The sequence below is a fragment of the Aptenodytes patagonicus genome, chromosome 13 (genome assembly GCF_965638725.1).
Source record: "Aptenodytes patagonicus chromosome 13, bAptPat1.pri.cur, whole genome shotgun sequence".
Taxonomy (NCBI): Eukaryota; Metazoa; Chordata; class Aves; order Sphenisciformes; family Spheniscidae; genus Aptenodytes; species Aptenodytes patagonicus.
The window spans coordinates 3525588-3541989 of record NC_134961.1 but is presented as its reverse complement, the minus strand read 5'-3'; the positions used below and the strand labels follow the sequence as shown (position 1 = coordinate 3541989).

At 45.2% G+C, this 16402-nt stretch overlaps 1 protein-coding gene across 29 annotated transcripts in view; it reads right to left on the bottom strand.

The window, feature by feature from the left end:
• Positions 1–26: 26 nt before the first annotated feature.
• Positions 27–16402, bottom strand: part of MAPK8IP3 (mitogen-activated protein kinase 8 interacting protein 3) — a 78252-nt gene continuing 61876 nt past the window's right edge. For 26 of the 29 annotated variants that reach the window (XM_076351460.1, XM_076351462.1, XM_076351465.1 and 23 more), the window contains 15 exons: positions 16257–16352; positions 14653–14814; positions 13547–13712; positions 12898–13083; positions 12087–12273; positions 11168–11290; positions 10812–10892; positions 10198–10265; positions 8597–8745; positions 7568–7739; positions 7329–7442; positions 5870–5908; positions 3804–3983; positions 3394–3537; positions 27–2816 (listed from right to left, as the gene is read on the bottom strand). In XM_076351460.1, the coding sequence (XP_076207575.1) occupies positions 2695–2816; positions 3394–3537; positions 3804–3983; positions 5870–5908; positions 7329–7442; positions 7568–7739; positions 8597–8745; positions 10198–10265; positions 10812–10892; positions 11168–11290; positions 12087–12273; positions 12898–13083; positions 13547–13712; positions 14653–14814; positions 16257–16352 (1989 nt within the window). In that variant the 3' untranslated portion in view covers positions 27–2694. The remainder of the gene's footprint in view (positions 2817–3393; positions 3538–3803; positions 3984–5869; positions 5909–7328; positions 7443–7567; positions 7740–8596; positions 8746–10197; positions 10266–10811; positions 10893–11167; positions 11291–12086; positions 12274–12897; positions 13084–13546; positions 13713–14652; positions 14815–16256; positions 16353–16402) is intronic. The other 3 variants (XM_076351471.1, XM_076351491.1, XM_076351489.1) reach the window with 1 other exon arrangement.

Genomic DNA, 16402 nt, shown 5'->3' with positions numbered 1-16402 from the left:
ATAGGAACAAAACGCCCGGCACTTGCTGATGTTAACACATTTATTACATACAGAACAGATATGGTTTGTTGTTTGATAGCATAGGGGACAAAGCAAGGGAACGTATTCATACAGCAGTCTCTTTACAGAATGCCATCTTCAGAACAAATAGCGGAGTTTACAGGCCTTAAGACACTTTTTAAAATCCTTTTGTAACATACAAGATACTTTACATACATCACAGTGGAGATATGACAGGGAAGTGTGTTGAAGCCAGTCAGTTCTCACCTTGCTGCCCAGCAGCCACCAAACGCCCACAGGAGCTGGTTCTACTTAGCTGTAGCTGTCCCTCTTAGACATGTGCTTCTCTTGGAGGAAAACGTGCACTGAGCTGGAAAGGAACCTGTCGGTTAGAGGCCCAAGACCGGTTTCCTTACGTTGCCAGGGCCTGGTGGGTGACAGGAGACCGAGTACTGTCACTTCAACTGCTAAAACCAGATAGAGAACAAACAATAAGAGGTAAGAACATTGCAATTCTGTATTTTCCCATGGAAGAGTCGATAGAGCTAAGGAACCAGGCCTACTAGGCTGCCTTTTTTTTCCTTCAATTAGCCCAAATTATGAAGTTTGTCCCCCTGCATGCAGGTGGCGGCTCCAAGCATCCCTTAGCCAAATGCCAGCCACAGAGCCTGGTGTGCCGAGGGCTGGAGGACACCATCCAGCTGGTTTCCTACCTCGGTGAAGAGTGGTGTGGGTGCACGTGTCACCAGCACTGCTCACAGGCAGCGTGGGCACCACTGTGGCTCCGTACTTTGGTGGCTGAGGCTTCTGTTCTCCAGAGATGTCCTCTTGCCCCAGCTCTTTCTGAACTGTGGATCCAAAAATCATTTCAGTGCTGCTGCATCAGGACAGATGCCACATGTTAGAGCTTCCCCTGGGAATGCTGCATCCCTGCAGAACATGAGTAGCTTTAGACCACAAGCCTTGGGGGCAGCCTGGTCTGTGGCAACAAGCACAGGACACAGCTGGGAGCTTCCCAGGAGATGGAGGCTTTCCCCAGTTGTCCCCATACTGCCACACTGGCACAAGGACATCCCTGTGAACCCTGGCGTGCTGCACAGCTCAGGGAAGAAACAACATGACCACCAGGAGCTTCCAAATTCATCACTAACAACTGCTACTCGCTCTAGTCCTGCACATCCAGGAGGGAGTGTCCAAAGGAAACAGAACTTGTCCTTGTGGAGACAGGACTGTTTCCGCTGTCAGAAAGGGAGAACAAAACATTGCCTCTACATCTGGAGCTGCCATGTTCTGCATCTGGAGCTCAAAACCGCTCTCCCTGGCCCCATTTTTTGCTGCTTCTCTTGTAAGGAGGATGCACGTTTGCAATCCCCCAGCACTGCTGACAGAAGGAGGGCCATCAGAATTTTTCTCGGGGGTTGTCAATTCTTTTCAGGAGTCAGAAATTTCCAGCTTTTCAAACTACTTAGTAACAAAGTCAGTGCTTGCAATGTTAGGTAAAAGAGGTCAGGAGATCTGGCCTCAATTCCTTTTTCTGTGTGACCTCAGGTGAGACACAGCCTTTCTATACCTTGACTGCACCTACACAGTCTTTCCTAACCAACAGCCACAGTGTGAAGGAAAACAGCCATCTCCTCCAGCAGCTCCCAGGATGGGGACACAGCCTTATGAGTCAAGGTAATCTCAATGTGTTAATGCAGAATTCACAGCAGACCAACATCATCTGCCCTCGCTTGTGTTTTAAAAGTCAACAAATGCTATGCAGAGATAGCTTTCTCCTGAACCTTTCAGAATGAATGAACTCAAGAGTTCTTTTCTGCCTGGCATTTTTGGAAGGGGGAGTTAAAAGTATTGCTGCCTTTTCTGCTCTTAAAAAAGCAAGGTTCCAGTACCCCTTTGCTACCACAGTTTCAAAAGGCCCTGTGGCCTCCACAATCAAACACCTGTCTCCCATCTGAGGCTACCAGACAATCCTCCCCGGACACACACAGTCACCCAGCACACGACTGCTGAGATAAGAGCAGCAGCAGAGGAGGGGGACTTTCCATCTGCAAGCGTGGAGGATGTGTTCCTCACAGTAATGGCACTGCTGCCTTCTCCAGCCAAACAGCAGAAGTGCTGCCCAAACCCTGACACTCCTTTCTATCGAGGGTTCCTTGGACCTGGCTGCTCTCAGTCCGTGGGACATTATTCTGTGCTTATGGGTGGATAAGGTGGAGAGTCCACTGGTGAACTAGAAAGGATTTCTGCTAGGGTGCTGCAGAAGTTGTGATTCACCATCACCACTTTTGCAGGGGACGCCAGGGGGACGTACTTCTTCTCATGCAGGTGGGAGTGAGGCAACCTGCTGGAGAACCTGAGCCACCACCCATCCAGCTGCCAGCTCCCGAGCGCTGGGCAAAGGCTTTGCACAGTTCTAGCTCCAAGCTTCACTTCATCGATGCACTGCCATTTCTCTCCTTGTAGATGCCAGCTCCAAGAGCAGAACAATAATCCAACCACGCAGAAAGCGCACAGGCCCAAGATGAAAGCTGCAAGTTCAGAGGTTAGAAGGGGGTCACAGTCCGAGGCAGGAGCCGTTGCAGTTGTCTGGGGTCGGTTTCCAGCAGTAGGTATAATGCAGGCGTTCTGTATGTACATCTTGGCATTCAGGTGGGAGGAGGGACACTTACATTGGTGGGAAAGGAGAAATTCTCACTCAGGGATGTATGATACCTGCCACACAATAATGTGGCTCCTTTCAGCCTTGGAAAGTACTGGCTTCACCTGGGTGGCATCTCCTGCATTCTCCTCTGTCTCATCATCTTCTCCATCCCCTGAACAGAGAAAACAGAGAGTAAAAAAGGCAAGAAAGAAAATCCCAAATTGCACTGCTCTGGAATACTTCCAAAGAGGCTAATATCCCTGTTACAGTCTCGGCAGTCTGACAACAGACAGCATGAGCTGAGACCTTCCTTTATGCCTGGAGAACATCTATAGCAACATGATGCTTTTCTGAAGCAGGACTGTACGGAAGGAACAAACCACCTCCAGCAGTAGGGAAAACCACCCCCTTCCTTTAGGGGAAGCCAATGTTTACAACACAGAGCGCCCTCGAGCAGCACAGCTGACCACAGCAGGGCAGCAATGTTTGGAGCCAGTGGCACAGATGGTTTTATTCTTTCCAGAGCCATTAACGCAGACTGCGTGGCACTGCAGGCACAGGCAGGGGCAGGGTTTGGCAGCCTTGTGCTGTGCAAGGAAAATGCTTGCTATCTGCCCTCACAGCCAGAGGCAGGAGAAACAGAGAGCACTGCTCTTCAGATTTCACTGCCCACAGCAGTGATCCCTCTCTCCACAGCCACGGCCCTGCGCCCCTTCCCGTTCCAGACGCCTCCCACCACAGGCACTCACCGATCCGGAAATCGATGTACCCTTCTCCTCCACTCAGCACCAGGACGTTCTTCAGCTTCTGCCCCTCGGTCTCTGTGGCCGCTGTGCTGGGATTCTCCGAAGGGCTGTCCAACACACTCCCATTCAGGGTTGCTAGGACATTGCCTGGGAGAGGACAGAGGGTGCTGTCAGTGCCTCTGCTCAGCCCCCACGCATTTAACACACACACACACACAATTGGGCAGGCCAATTCCTTCTGCTGGTGAAATCTGTAAGTCACTGCAGTTTAAACTACTGATGTCTGAGCCAAAGTGATCTGCAAGCACTAGAAATGGCAGGGACAGCCATCTGCTGCAGGTCAGCTCAAGCTCCTCCCGCAGAATGGACGGCGGGACAAGACCCCCACAAGGAAGGGCTGTGCTCATCCTTACCAGGCACAGAGACGAAGAACTTGACAGCATCACGGTGGCCGTGGAAACAGAGCTGTGCCTGAGCCATGGAGCAGTAGGGAATGAAACTGCTGGCAGATTTGTCACTGTTGTCATCACCGTACACGTGGATGACCCCGCCAGAGCGGCTGCCCTCTCCAGAGGTTGGTGAGGTCTTGTTGGCTGGGGACAGGGAGGAGGAATATTGTCAGCAATGGCTTTGAGTCCCATTTACAGAAGGGACTCAATCAAAGAGAAAACTCATGAGCCATGAAAGAAAACCTTCAAAGGCACAGGTCTCTTTAAAGGTCTTGCGTAAAGGATGTGATGGAGGAGACCACGCTAGACTATACAGTCCCTCTCTCTGAGGCTGGTAACAATCCACTCATGATAACAAACTACATTTTCTCATCAAATCTAGTATTTGGCTACTAACGAGGCACTCATCGCTGGAGGTGCTGGGCAAGAGTGACCCTAGGGCAAGCTAGACAAGGTCTCTGAGGTGTCCCAGTGAAGGCCCCTTCACCAGCAGCAATCCTGTCCAGGCTCCAGAAATCACCTACTGTCCTAGGATCAACCTTGGTCTTTTGTACCTGGCAGGGTATCCAAAGGTGTCCATTGTACCCATGAGACATTAAGGGCACCTGGAGGAGAATTACTGCTATTTTCTGGATTGGTGAAGTTGCTCAGTTTCCAAGTTAAGTCCTTTGCTCATGCAAAGCCGTGATCACACAGGCTGCTGAAAGCAGTCTCTGGGTCTGATGAAGGCCTCTCAGCCCAGTAAATGTCACACCAGTGGAGTGAGGTCCTTCCTTAGTCCTTGATTTAGTCATGACACCAGAAGATCAGCTACTCAAGCAATGAACATCTGAAAGATGTTCACCATCCATAGCTTCCAAGGATTTCAAGGTGGGCTCAGGGGCCTGCATCCTTCATGTCCCAGGCTCTGAGAATGTGAATGCTTCCACTCACCAAGGAACAGAGAGCAGTGCTCAGAGCTCAGGATGGGAGATGCTTTCCTTCCGCATGCACCCACATCAGTAAAACAGAAACAGCACTAAAATCAGAAGGCTTTCACTTTCTGTGAGAGAACTGAATTGCTTGCTTAATTTTCTGTAGTTCTGTATTTTGGCCTGGGCTGGATTTCAATTATTAAGTGACTTGGACAAGGGAGACTTTTACCTATCAGGCTTAAGCCAGGATGGCAAGACAAGTACAAGTATTTTGATGGAAGAATGAGAATCAATGTGTGCAGGGGGAAGGTCCCCAAGATGAAGGCTCTCTGCACCTCTGTGCTTTGGTTTGCTGTGAGCAGCTGTAACTGGATGAGCTCAACTGATTGACAGACAGGGCTGGTACTAGCACGTCTTCTCACTCAACATCTGGCTTCTTACTGCAACCAATATCAGGTGCTTTAAAAGGAGGAGACACATGTTGATAATGCTTCTGGACAGCCACAGAAATGTCTTACAATGAGAAAAACATACTCCTTTCTGACCCTGGAAAGGCTAAGGTAAGCAAAAATTTGAACTCAGACCCTGCCTTAACTGGCACAAAACCAAACAATTCTTCATGTTTATTGAAGTCCCCTCTGGTTAGAAGTCTTGGTTGCTTACTTGCAGCTGGCAGGCGCCACAGCACCTGCTGCCATTGGTCTGGAACTGATGAGAGAAGCATCCTTGGAAAACCAAGGATGACCAAGAAAGACCTTGGAAGAACAGTCTACTTCTGCTTCCTGGAACTCTCTGACTGAATGAACCTATACAGTCCCCATCTCAAACCTGGCCTACCACGATAAGGGAACTACTGATGAAGAATAAAGTACTCTTGACACAAAAAAACCAGAAGGATGGCTGATGAGATGGATGAAAATGTTTTTAGCCATGGGAAATTAGGATATTTACATTACTGTCTCTGGTCACTTTTCTCAGATCAACTTAAAATGAAAGAGTGATGACGAAAAATGGATGGAGAGAGCTGAATGGCAGGACGGAAGGGTAGGAAAGTGACTGCAAAGGTGAATGGGTGCAAAAGGAGTGAAAGCTGAAGGAAGGAGGCAGTGGACTTACCCCGGAGCCCAAGGAGTTGGCCTCGGTGGAGGACTACAGCTAGGCACAGGCAAGGAGTGGGAACACAGAGGGGCACGGGAAGAGACAGGCAGGACGGGAGAGAAGAAAAAGGTGATTACTGGGAGAAAATTCAGGGAGCAACAGAAATGTATAAAATCTAGAGAAACCACAACAGGAGCTACAGGCTCGGATCAGTTTATACCAACATTGTTCTTGCTCACCTTGCTCTTATTTTACAAGGACAAATGTAATATCTGAGATCGGAGAGGGACCATGGTCACAAGGATCCATTGCTAAAATTTCTAGTGAGACCTTACTGCTTACCCCATTTTTACAGAAACACCAAAAGAAAATGCAACTGGTTTACAGCAGGGAACAAGCTCAACTCAGAATTAGGACAGCAGCCCCGGGAAAGAATGGGCTTTAAAACAGGGATTCAGAAATGAGACCAAGATTGCAATGCGCAAAGACGACTGTGTCACTGGCTTCCTTGTGTCAGCCCTGGGCATATCCAGCTCCACTAGCCTTAGAGGAGACAATCTCAGCCCTGACTTCCAGGAGGATTACAACAGGTTTGCTCCTCTTATACAAGAGCCATTTGCTTCTCAGATTTCCTGCTAGCAGTGGTGAGAAAATGTAAATTTGTCTGCTTTCTGTTGAAAGCAACTGCAATCAGCCTCAAATCCTACTCCCCCATTATAATCTGGAACAGACCTTCAAAATTAGATGCTGACTGGCAGGTACAGAACAGGAGTACTAAGAGCTTCAACTAAGCTTCCAGCTCCAGAGATGCACCTATTAACTACTACTGCTGGGTCTCCTCACCAGGTTGCATTTGGCGTAGGATACTGATTTCTACTTGACTGATAAAGCCGAGTCCTAATTTGAGTACGTGAAGCTTTTCTAAGGTCAGTTTCTGGAAAATACTGTTATGGAGACGTTTAGATTTCTATGCCAAAACAATATTTCCAGGGAGATCTTCCTGGTGACTTCTCATTCCATGGCCTCCTTTTGGAGACTTACTACAATTCCTAAAGCTTTGTTTCTCCTGCTTTCCAGTAGCTACAGAATCAGTTCACATCAGTCTGCTCTGTCAAGGTCACGCTCAGAAAAGAAGACTGTATGGATGGTAGAGATCTCATTGGTCCCCCAAGAAGGAAATGGCTTCAACTGAACTGAAAGGGACAGTAACGAATACCTATTTGGTTTTAAACAGGTTAAATCCATCCAACCGAACACTTAATTCCTTAATAAGGGAGAGTTGAACCAAGTTCAGGGTTGCTCATACTCAGGGCTCTTGTCTCTGAACACTGCTATGATCAAAGGTGTGTCAGGTTCAGAGTAAAAATGTCCGGAAAGCATTAGCCTGCCAGAGCCATCCACCATGCTGCACAAATAACATGCAAAAGTCTTTTTTTAAGGGGGGGACGCAGAAGTATCTCCAATAAATGTCACTTACTCTCAGTCAATGGAATGGAGATGACGACACCGTTCCCTGTCCCTACCCAGAGGCGGTTTCCAGCAATGAGCAGGGCTGTAATCCGCACGAACGAGAAGCCCAGCTTTCCAGTGCCTAGTAAGCATGCACAAGAATTGGAGAGTCAGTTATGACTTTGGGCAAGGTCTGCTAATGAATTTTGATTTCTCTCTGATCTCAGTAAGCAACAGACCATTTACTGACAGTGCCTACTGCCTCACCTAGCATCTTGCTGACGTAAGGCTCAATGTCGACATCTTGCAGATGTTGATGGCTGTGGGCATGGTAAAGCCTCAGAGTGGAGTCCAGGCGGATAGAAACCCATACTCCATCTCCAATCCATGCCAGCTGTCGCACCTGACTCTCCCGCCGAGGGTGGGCGTCAAAGGATTTCTGAAATGCCAAATAGGTGAACCAATATGAGTTCACAAAAGGTTTGCAATTATGTACACATATACTACATTTTCCTCAACTGAGATCACTTGTTTGGGTTTCAAGGCTCTTGGAGAAAATGTGTTAATGCTAGCTGACCTCAGAAGTTCACTACAGTATACAGAAAATCCCTTGCTTGAAATGATGAGCTGTATAGCAGCTCTGCAGAGATTATGGTCTTTGCAGACCACTTCAGGAGCAAGAACATCTAGAACCTAAGAGCTTTCAATGTGCTTGGTAGAAAAGGAAAACACACAACTCCAATATAAATTCCAAAGATCAAACTGCCTTGGCTCACTGATGTGAGCTTCAGATTCAGCACTCCTTCACCCTTTGATTAGAATTATTCCAAGCACTGTCAAACAGGTTTGTACCAACACCACTGTATTGAATTTCAACCAAAAGGCTCTAAATGTCATTTTTTGATTAAGCAAGTGGGATCACCAGGGCTTGCTAACTGTACTCTTCCTTTGTGCCACAATGCCTACAGATGGAGAAGTCTTAGACCATATATGAAGGGTAGCTGTAAAGCACACACGTATATTTGTACAGTACGTGGCCTCATAGACTCACTAGTAAAGGCAAAGAAAGTGCTCAGTTTAGACTTATCTAAAGATTGAAGCTCTGCCAAGGGAGGAAGGAATAAATACCCTCCCTGGCAGACTGGGTCATAACATGATTCAGACTGACAGTTGGGTCCTACAGTCAGCAATGATAATACAAAGGTTCTGCATTTCCATACACTGCAGCAGAAAACAGCTATAAGAATAAATACAACAAAAGCATGTGCATGCATACACACACATTTGCCCTCTTACCTCAATCTGCATTGTCTTAGGCTGGATAACATGGATTTTGTTCTTGTAGCCACACCAGACTCTATCATACACAACAGCCATGCAGCGGATGGAATGGTGAGTGTGACCGAGGTCCATTAGGTGGTAATTACTGAGATCCCACTGACCATCTAAAGTGAAAAACAAGTGTGGAAAGATGCATCTCCTTCATGATGTGTCAGTATACAATAGAATCATCTACCTTTCCGTGTATACCTTTTCTAGGTATACAGGCTTAGCTAATACTCAAATGCTCATTTTGATTATGTCTGTGAACTTCCCATGAATCCACAATACTACTTCAGGCACAGCCTTATACTTATGAAACACATGACAATAAAGTTCAGTTTGGTGGGCTGAAAGCTCTCCAGATCAGGCTAATTTAAACATCCTTTTATTGTAATGAAGTGAACAGGCTTCTCTATCAAGTACAACAAAAACGGGAGGGGAAGAAGAAAGACAGCCTAACGAGACTATGCAGAAACTTAAAAGGAAAGGGACCATACAGTCCTTGTGGTGAGGCTTCCTCATATCACAGATGGACAACATAATTTCCCCAAAGTGTCAAATCCAGGATAAGGAATCAAATCTCCCTCTCTCACGCTTATTTTCTAACTAACCAGACAGATACTGCGTCCTTCACAGACAGTGGCCTCTATGTCATTAAGCTTTATTCTATTTCTGATGGGAACAATTTTTAATGTGTCAATGGTCAGGCTTGAACTCATGACAAAGACTGAATCAAAATTTAGATTGCACAAAACCAGAGATCGCTATATTTCAGCTTGCTGGATAAACTGCTACTCAATGAATAACTAAGTTCTTAATAATATGCAAACATTAGTCACAGTTAGCAAATTCCCATGTGCTTTCAAGTATGAACACAGCTCAGAAACTGCTCAAGTCATAGGGAAACAAAACCTACAACAGTGAAGAGGACAAGAAATACAAAATTCAAAAAATATCTTGAAGTGACAAGATTAAGGCACATTGGCTTACTCAGACATCTCTTTTTTGCAACAAGAAAAACTGACCAAGTGTAATGCAAAGGCGCCATTTGTTTGCGATTTCCAGACTTCCAGAGAATCCCAGCTCTGCCCGCTGTGTATGCAGTGATCAATTCCACTACTTACACAGAGTCCAACTTCTCTGGGAAGCAGCAGGCCTATTTACAGCTGCACAGATGATCTGCTCAGGTACAGCCTGAGCTGTGTGGAGCTCCCTGTGCACGCCCTGTTACAGTTGATTTGTGAATGCACGCTGATATGGCCCAAATGGATTAAACTTACCAAGCATGCCTCAAACAACTGCACAGCATATGTATTCCTAAAGTGTTGCATTTACTCCGCATGTGCGGAGCACATACACTCATGTTTTTGTTCAGAAAAGCTCAGGAAATGGTGTTAAAGTATGCCCTAGATGTTTCAGTATAAGGATTACATGTGTATAATAGCTATGCATTTTAACTGTATGTTTGTACTCTGGCAAGCCAGCACCTTTCCTTCTCAACTCAGAGAATAGCATTTAATCCATTGCTACACTTTTGGCCAAGTTTGGTTTTCTCTTACTACGTTGATTCTTACCTTCTCCCCGGTGGAATATGGCTAGTGTTCCGTCTGCCAGAGCAACAAGGACTCTCCCTTTCACATGCCTGAAATCACAGAAAAGTAAATACTTATAAAAATCTGTAGAAGTAATGGACTAACAAATCCTTTCTGACTTCTACGCAGTCCATCTTTATGTTCTCTCTACAATTCCCATTCAGTTTAGCACTTGCAGGAACATCCTGCAAAGGCCGAGGGTCATACCTCTTACGTTCGTTGTAGTAAGATCATCCATAAAGTTCCTGTTGAGGTTAACTTCTCCTTCACACTACAAACTCCATCAATTTCAACAAATTCCATCTAATTTACACCCCAGTGAAATTTTGTCTTCCTCCTCCCCACTTATTTCCTCCTTATACTGCTAATCTCATTTAGTATCTTGTTCATTGAATTGGGTCAGGTCTGCAGCTGAGCAGGAAAACGGCTCAGTATGAGGCTTTCCAATAACAAAAACCTTGGGAAACTTTCCTTACAAACCAATGCACTTAGAAGGGCAAAGAAAAAGATGACTGACAAAGAGCTGCTACTCCCGTCTAAAATATCACTTAGGCACTGAACCTTCTCCTGCAGCGTCCCTTGGCATGCACACTTACACTAAACTCAGTACAGAGTCCTTCAGCTTTATCGAGTGCAGACACTTCTTCCAGTTGGATACAGCCGAGTGCACATAAAGCCTGTGAGAAAGCACAAATCGGGGAGGGTTAGCAGCAAGGCCCCCCACCCTCAGCCTGACTAGGCTTGAGTCTTTTCTTCTGGTAGGAAAGGTGGTTAGGTAAGAAAGTGAGGTTAAATCTCTGTGCCTATGATGAGCTGAGGGCTCAGAACAACAACGAGCAATGAAAACCTATTCCAGAAACAAGAAGTGAACTAAAGGTGTGAGGACATGAAAAGTGGGGCCCAGAGGAGAACGGAGGTGACAGAGAGATCTGTCAGCCCAAGGGGAACCTACCAGCCGTTCTGTGCTCCCAGCCACATGGTGGGGGCAGCACTGGTGCAAGTCCCAGCAGCATCCCCATTCAACTCCTGATCTGGCAGTGTCGTGCTTGACTCTGTCTTCAGCTGCCCATTCTCCCTGAAGAGGCAAAAGAACATTGTTAGAGGCTTTAGTAGCAGCAATGCACAGAATGCTCATCTACGCTCACAGTCTGGCATTCACAAGCAGATAAGGGCACTTGTATACACAAATCGCTTCCTTCTCTTCAGTGTTTTCTAACTGCTTGACTCCTGAATCTGCAATTTGCAAAACTTCCTTTTTCCCCCAGCAATACAAATAGCAAGTACTTCAAATCTACAGAACTTTACTTAGTGTTTGGAAGTACTATTATATAAACAGTATTTTCTCTGTGCATTTACAACTTCAACAGAAACAACTTAGAACAACTTCGTCATTTAGGAACAATTTCTGTCCAAGACTTCCACCTTGCTCCTCAGGCCATCCCATCAGACTCAACTGTCTTAATAATTTTTGGGTGGTGGATATGTTTTCTTCATTATCTTTACAGCACATTAGAGGTACTACTAGAATAAATCAATCATCATTTTTACACATGAATCAATAAGCTCCTTCAGTAAGAACATTAAGTGTACGTGTACTTTGGAAGATCTGTTTTAACAGCAGGTCTAAATTCATACTGAGAGATCAAATATTTGCACTGAAACAGCTGACACAGTCTGCTGCAGGCTGAACCATGTTTATTTTCATTTCATTTCTTTCTCTCCCTATCATCCCATCTCTAATACTATTTGGGCACAAAACTGAAAAAAGTTTGACACTTTATCAGAAGATCAGGCTGGTTCTCATATCAAAAAGCTTATGAAAACAGAGCTGATAAATAACTGAACTGACACTTTGGCCCCAGACTGCCTACCCGTTCTGCCTAAGAGGTGCCTGTGCAGGGACTGGATCTGTAAACACGTGCTCCGTGAGGGGCCCAGGCCGGGCCTGAGTAGGCTCTGCCTCGCTTGTACCATTCTCTGGTACCTCCGTAGCTTCTGTTGCCTCCTCAGTAGACTGGGACTGGTTGATCTTTCCATTGCAGACAGCAGCCACCTCACCTAAGAGACAAAGAGTGTGAGACGTACCGGAGAATGAGCTGGTAAGTTACCTATACAGAAATCAGGCTGTCAATTTTTTAATTTATCCTTCCTTGCCAAATTCAGTCAAGCCCTGAGCCTGCACCACGGACAGCAGCTCGTCCAGTGTTTTCTGCTTGGATGGGGAACAGAGGCTATTTTAAAGTGATGCACAATCTGTGACTAGCAAACATCAGAAGTTCTCTAGGGCTGCCCACTACAGTATGGAATCAGCAAGGGCATCACTATGGTTTTCATATGGGCTTAACTGACTTCACAAGAAGACATGGTTCAGAGGAGAAAGCAATGAGCACAGAAGCAATTGTAGCAGGGCAAACATATCACCTAATATGTTACAGTCCAAAATACTCTGCTATATGACCCCCACAACCAGGCTGCAGGATGTGGATGACTCAGAGAGAAAAGGAGGGCTCTAAAGAGAAAGGTACCAAAAGGGCCTTTGGTCTTCCTGTACTACATTAAGAAACTTCTTGAGGCCTCTAGAGTAGTTAACTCAGGGACAGGAGGATGCAGCTGTAAGACCGCAAGCTCATATGGGACTAGCTATAATTGGACTGCCATTCAGTTTTATGTCCCAAAACTCACTCTGTCCCTTGTCCAGCACAGGTGTGTCACCACGCGAGGAACAGTTGCTTCGTGGCACATTGCAGCGGGTCGCACAGCCCACCAGAGTGATTCCTGCCAAGACACCATCTGTTCCAGACGACTCTTCAGGATTTACATCTCCCTCCAGAAAGATCTCGCCTGGAGGATAATCACTCTCACTGGCCGCTGAAGGGCAAAGAACAGATTCTCCCATAAATCTAGCTGTCACTGCTAATTTAAATGTAGCCGTACTCCTGAGATAACCATACAGATGGAAGACGCTGATCCTTGGGGTTCACTAACCCGGGGAGGAACCACAGCATCAGTCAACATCACGGTGAATCCCCTCATCCCTAGCATCAACATCCAGGCCAGCTACAGAGCCCTCCCAAACCTGGGCAAGGCTCACTCTTGCCCCCAAGAACCATCCTTTACGTGCCAAAGGAACCACTTACTAAATGTTCAACAGTGAGGGATCTCCACGGAAAGGTACTACAAGAAGGCAAGATCTGAGTTATGGTTTTGAGGGACAATTACAGAATGCAGCAGGGTCCAAGGGTTAGTTCTGAAGTGAGGACGCTACATTTGCACTCCTCAGTGGAGCAGGTGACCCTGTGCAGATCACAGCCAGTGCCTGGGCCCCACTTACCAGGGATGCTGGAGATGCAGAGCACATGAGCGTTGCAGACAGTGAACTGGTCCACCACTGTCCCAGGCTGATTGGCATCAATAATTACAACTTTACTTGTTGACAGCGTACTGGTGAGGATCCAGACACGACTGGACGTGGCATCCATTTCATGAAGCTCCTTTGCCTTCAGGAGAGCAATGACACGGGCAGAATCAGTGCTCCTCTCAGATCAGACTGAGTGTATTACTGCTTGGCAACATTTACCCATGCAAAGGCCACAATGCCGGCTTCAAAGAGCCAAGTCTCTTCCTAGCTGATTCAAATAAACAATATGAGCTAATGCAATTTTCGTTCACATTGCTGCACTAGTATCGGGAACACTGGCCAAAGACCCTATCTGGCTCCCTAGGGTAAGAGGAGTTTGGCCATTATTTTCTCTTAATCTGAGATGTCTGACTAATGTATCACCGAACATTCACTTTAGACAGAATACCATGGAGCTGGGATGCACTCAACTTACCAGCTTAAGCAAGCTGATCTCAGAAGACTATAGGGCAGCAGTGTAAGACAGCTGTGGAAAAAACCCCCACGAACCAGAAAGGATAAAATGTTCTTTATTATCTGCAAATTACAGCTTGGTTCTTAAAAAAAACCCCACTCAAGACTATTAAAAAACAGAGCTGGAATAAATCTCAAGAGCTTCAATTTCTGAACCACATGGACTCATGGACTCTGCTATGTCTATGTTCTTTTTAACAAAGCTTTGCCTGAATTTATTTATTTATTTTTTAATTTACAGCGATGAGGACTCCATAATCTTCCTAGCAACCTCATCAAGCACTTAATTACCCTTATTATTAAGAATTTTTTCAAAATTCCAAACATTTCAAAAGCAGAAGTTGGAAAATTTTATCCTGGATGATTTATCCCAAATCACACAGAAAGTTACTGAAGAGCCAGAACACCACAACCCTGCCTCAGGGCGGTGAAGGTGAAGATGATGCCTCAGAAGTACAAGTTAGAGCATTATATAGCATAGTACAAAGGTATTGAGAGAGGGGGCATGTCAGGGATGGAATAGGAAAAAACATCAGAAGGAAAAAAAATCCATTTTCTTTTCTGACCTTTTTCTTTTCAGGAGATGTATGGTTACTTTTGTTGTTCTCGCCTTCCACTTCCCTATCACAGGTGAGGGGATCACGTCCAGGATCCAGTTTCTGCCCACTCCCAGGCTCCTGCTCCAAAGGTCTCCATCCTGCGAGATTGACTCCAGCTGCACACCACAGCTAAGTAACAGAAACAGGAATCTTAAACTAAGAATTCTGGAGGCTCCAGGGTCTCTTGAAATTCAGGAACCTTTGTAGAGAACTGTGGACACATGTCAAACACCTAAAATATTTAGTTGGAAACAACAGATCTTGTTGATTTCTGCTAGAAGACATAGACAGATTTGATGGAGGTAAGATAAAGGTTCTCTATAACCTAACGAAAATCTCTTTTTTTTTTTTTTTTTACCAGATGTGACTAACAGATTTAAAGAAAATAAAGATAATAAATCAGGTGCATAACTGAAAACAGGCTTCTGAAATGTCCTCAGTTTTTCTGACTCTGGGGTTCCTAAGTCACTGTAGCAAAGCAAGCAGGACATGGCAGATGTTACTAGCTCAGGGTACAATAAGCATGACTGCTTAATCAAAATTGACAGTGACTGCTTGGCTGAGCATACTACACATTCAGTGCACTCCTGTTCCCTAGTCTCCCTCCCACCCCTTGCACTCTTCTGTTTCCTCACATGCTTCTTTGCCCGAAAATCAGTGTTTGTCTGATCTTAGAGAGCTAGTTAAAGAACTAAGACAGCAAAAAATTAAGTTACCAAAAAAAAAAAAAAAAGGGAAAAGGAAAAAAGAATCTGCTGGTTTAGCTCCCTATGTAACAAGTGTAGAGTGAAAGAAGCACACTGTGTATTTTCTGAAATCAAATTTAGCTAAGCTCCTGTAACCTATTTCCAGCTAATTTTTTAGCAGAATGCTGGGAACGGGACTACAGAAACAAATACTGGAATTATCCAAAATCATAAAGGAAAGATGCTGAACAGAGTATTATCCAAAGATCACGGCAACCTTCTAGAAACAACTAACTGTAAGAATTTTCTTACAACTTAAACATCAGAATGACATCTAAAAATCAGCTCTGAATGAAGTTAATGACAAACTGCCTACTTCAAAACAACTAGTTATAACAGATAAATGTGCTACCTGCAGAGAGATGACCATCTATTCTCAACCGCAATTCTACTCAAAATATTCTAGTCTTGATAGACATAGTTTCACAAAAATCTGCTCTAGATAATTTTGGCCTGTTACCAGTGAATCCCAGTCAACAGTGGAATCTAAAAAAAGAGTGATGAAATGCAGTTTTACTTTCACCTGCTCATTTTCATGAATTTTTATATTGTTTTGTATTATACCCTAAGGAGTCTTAGCAAAAGCCTTATAAGCATAAAATGTTGCTGATATTATACAAGTTGTCTCAAAAAAGCATAAGATGTAGACAGAAGCATGGGACCTGGCAACCAGAATCAGCTGAGAATTATGTCCTTACAGAGAGAGGTACTTTTCCCTAAAATTACAAAATACAATTGTGTAAAAATTGCACATTTAGCAACCAACATTCTTTGCTTATTCCATGTCCCCTTTCTGGACTGGAATGGTATGCAGAGACAACGTACCTTCATGGTTGGGTCCTTCTCTACTAGTGGGCGACAATACACAGGCACGGGGACGTTTTTCATGCGAGTGTCTTCCTGACCACCATTGGGACTCAGCTGTGGGGGAAGAGAAGGCAAAAAAGACAGTACAAAGCTGTAAACACCAG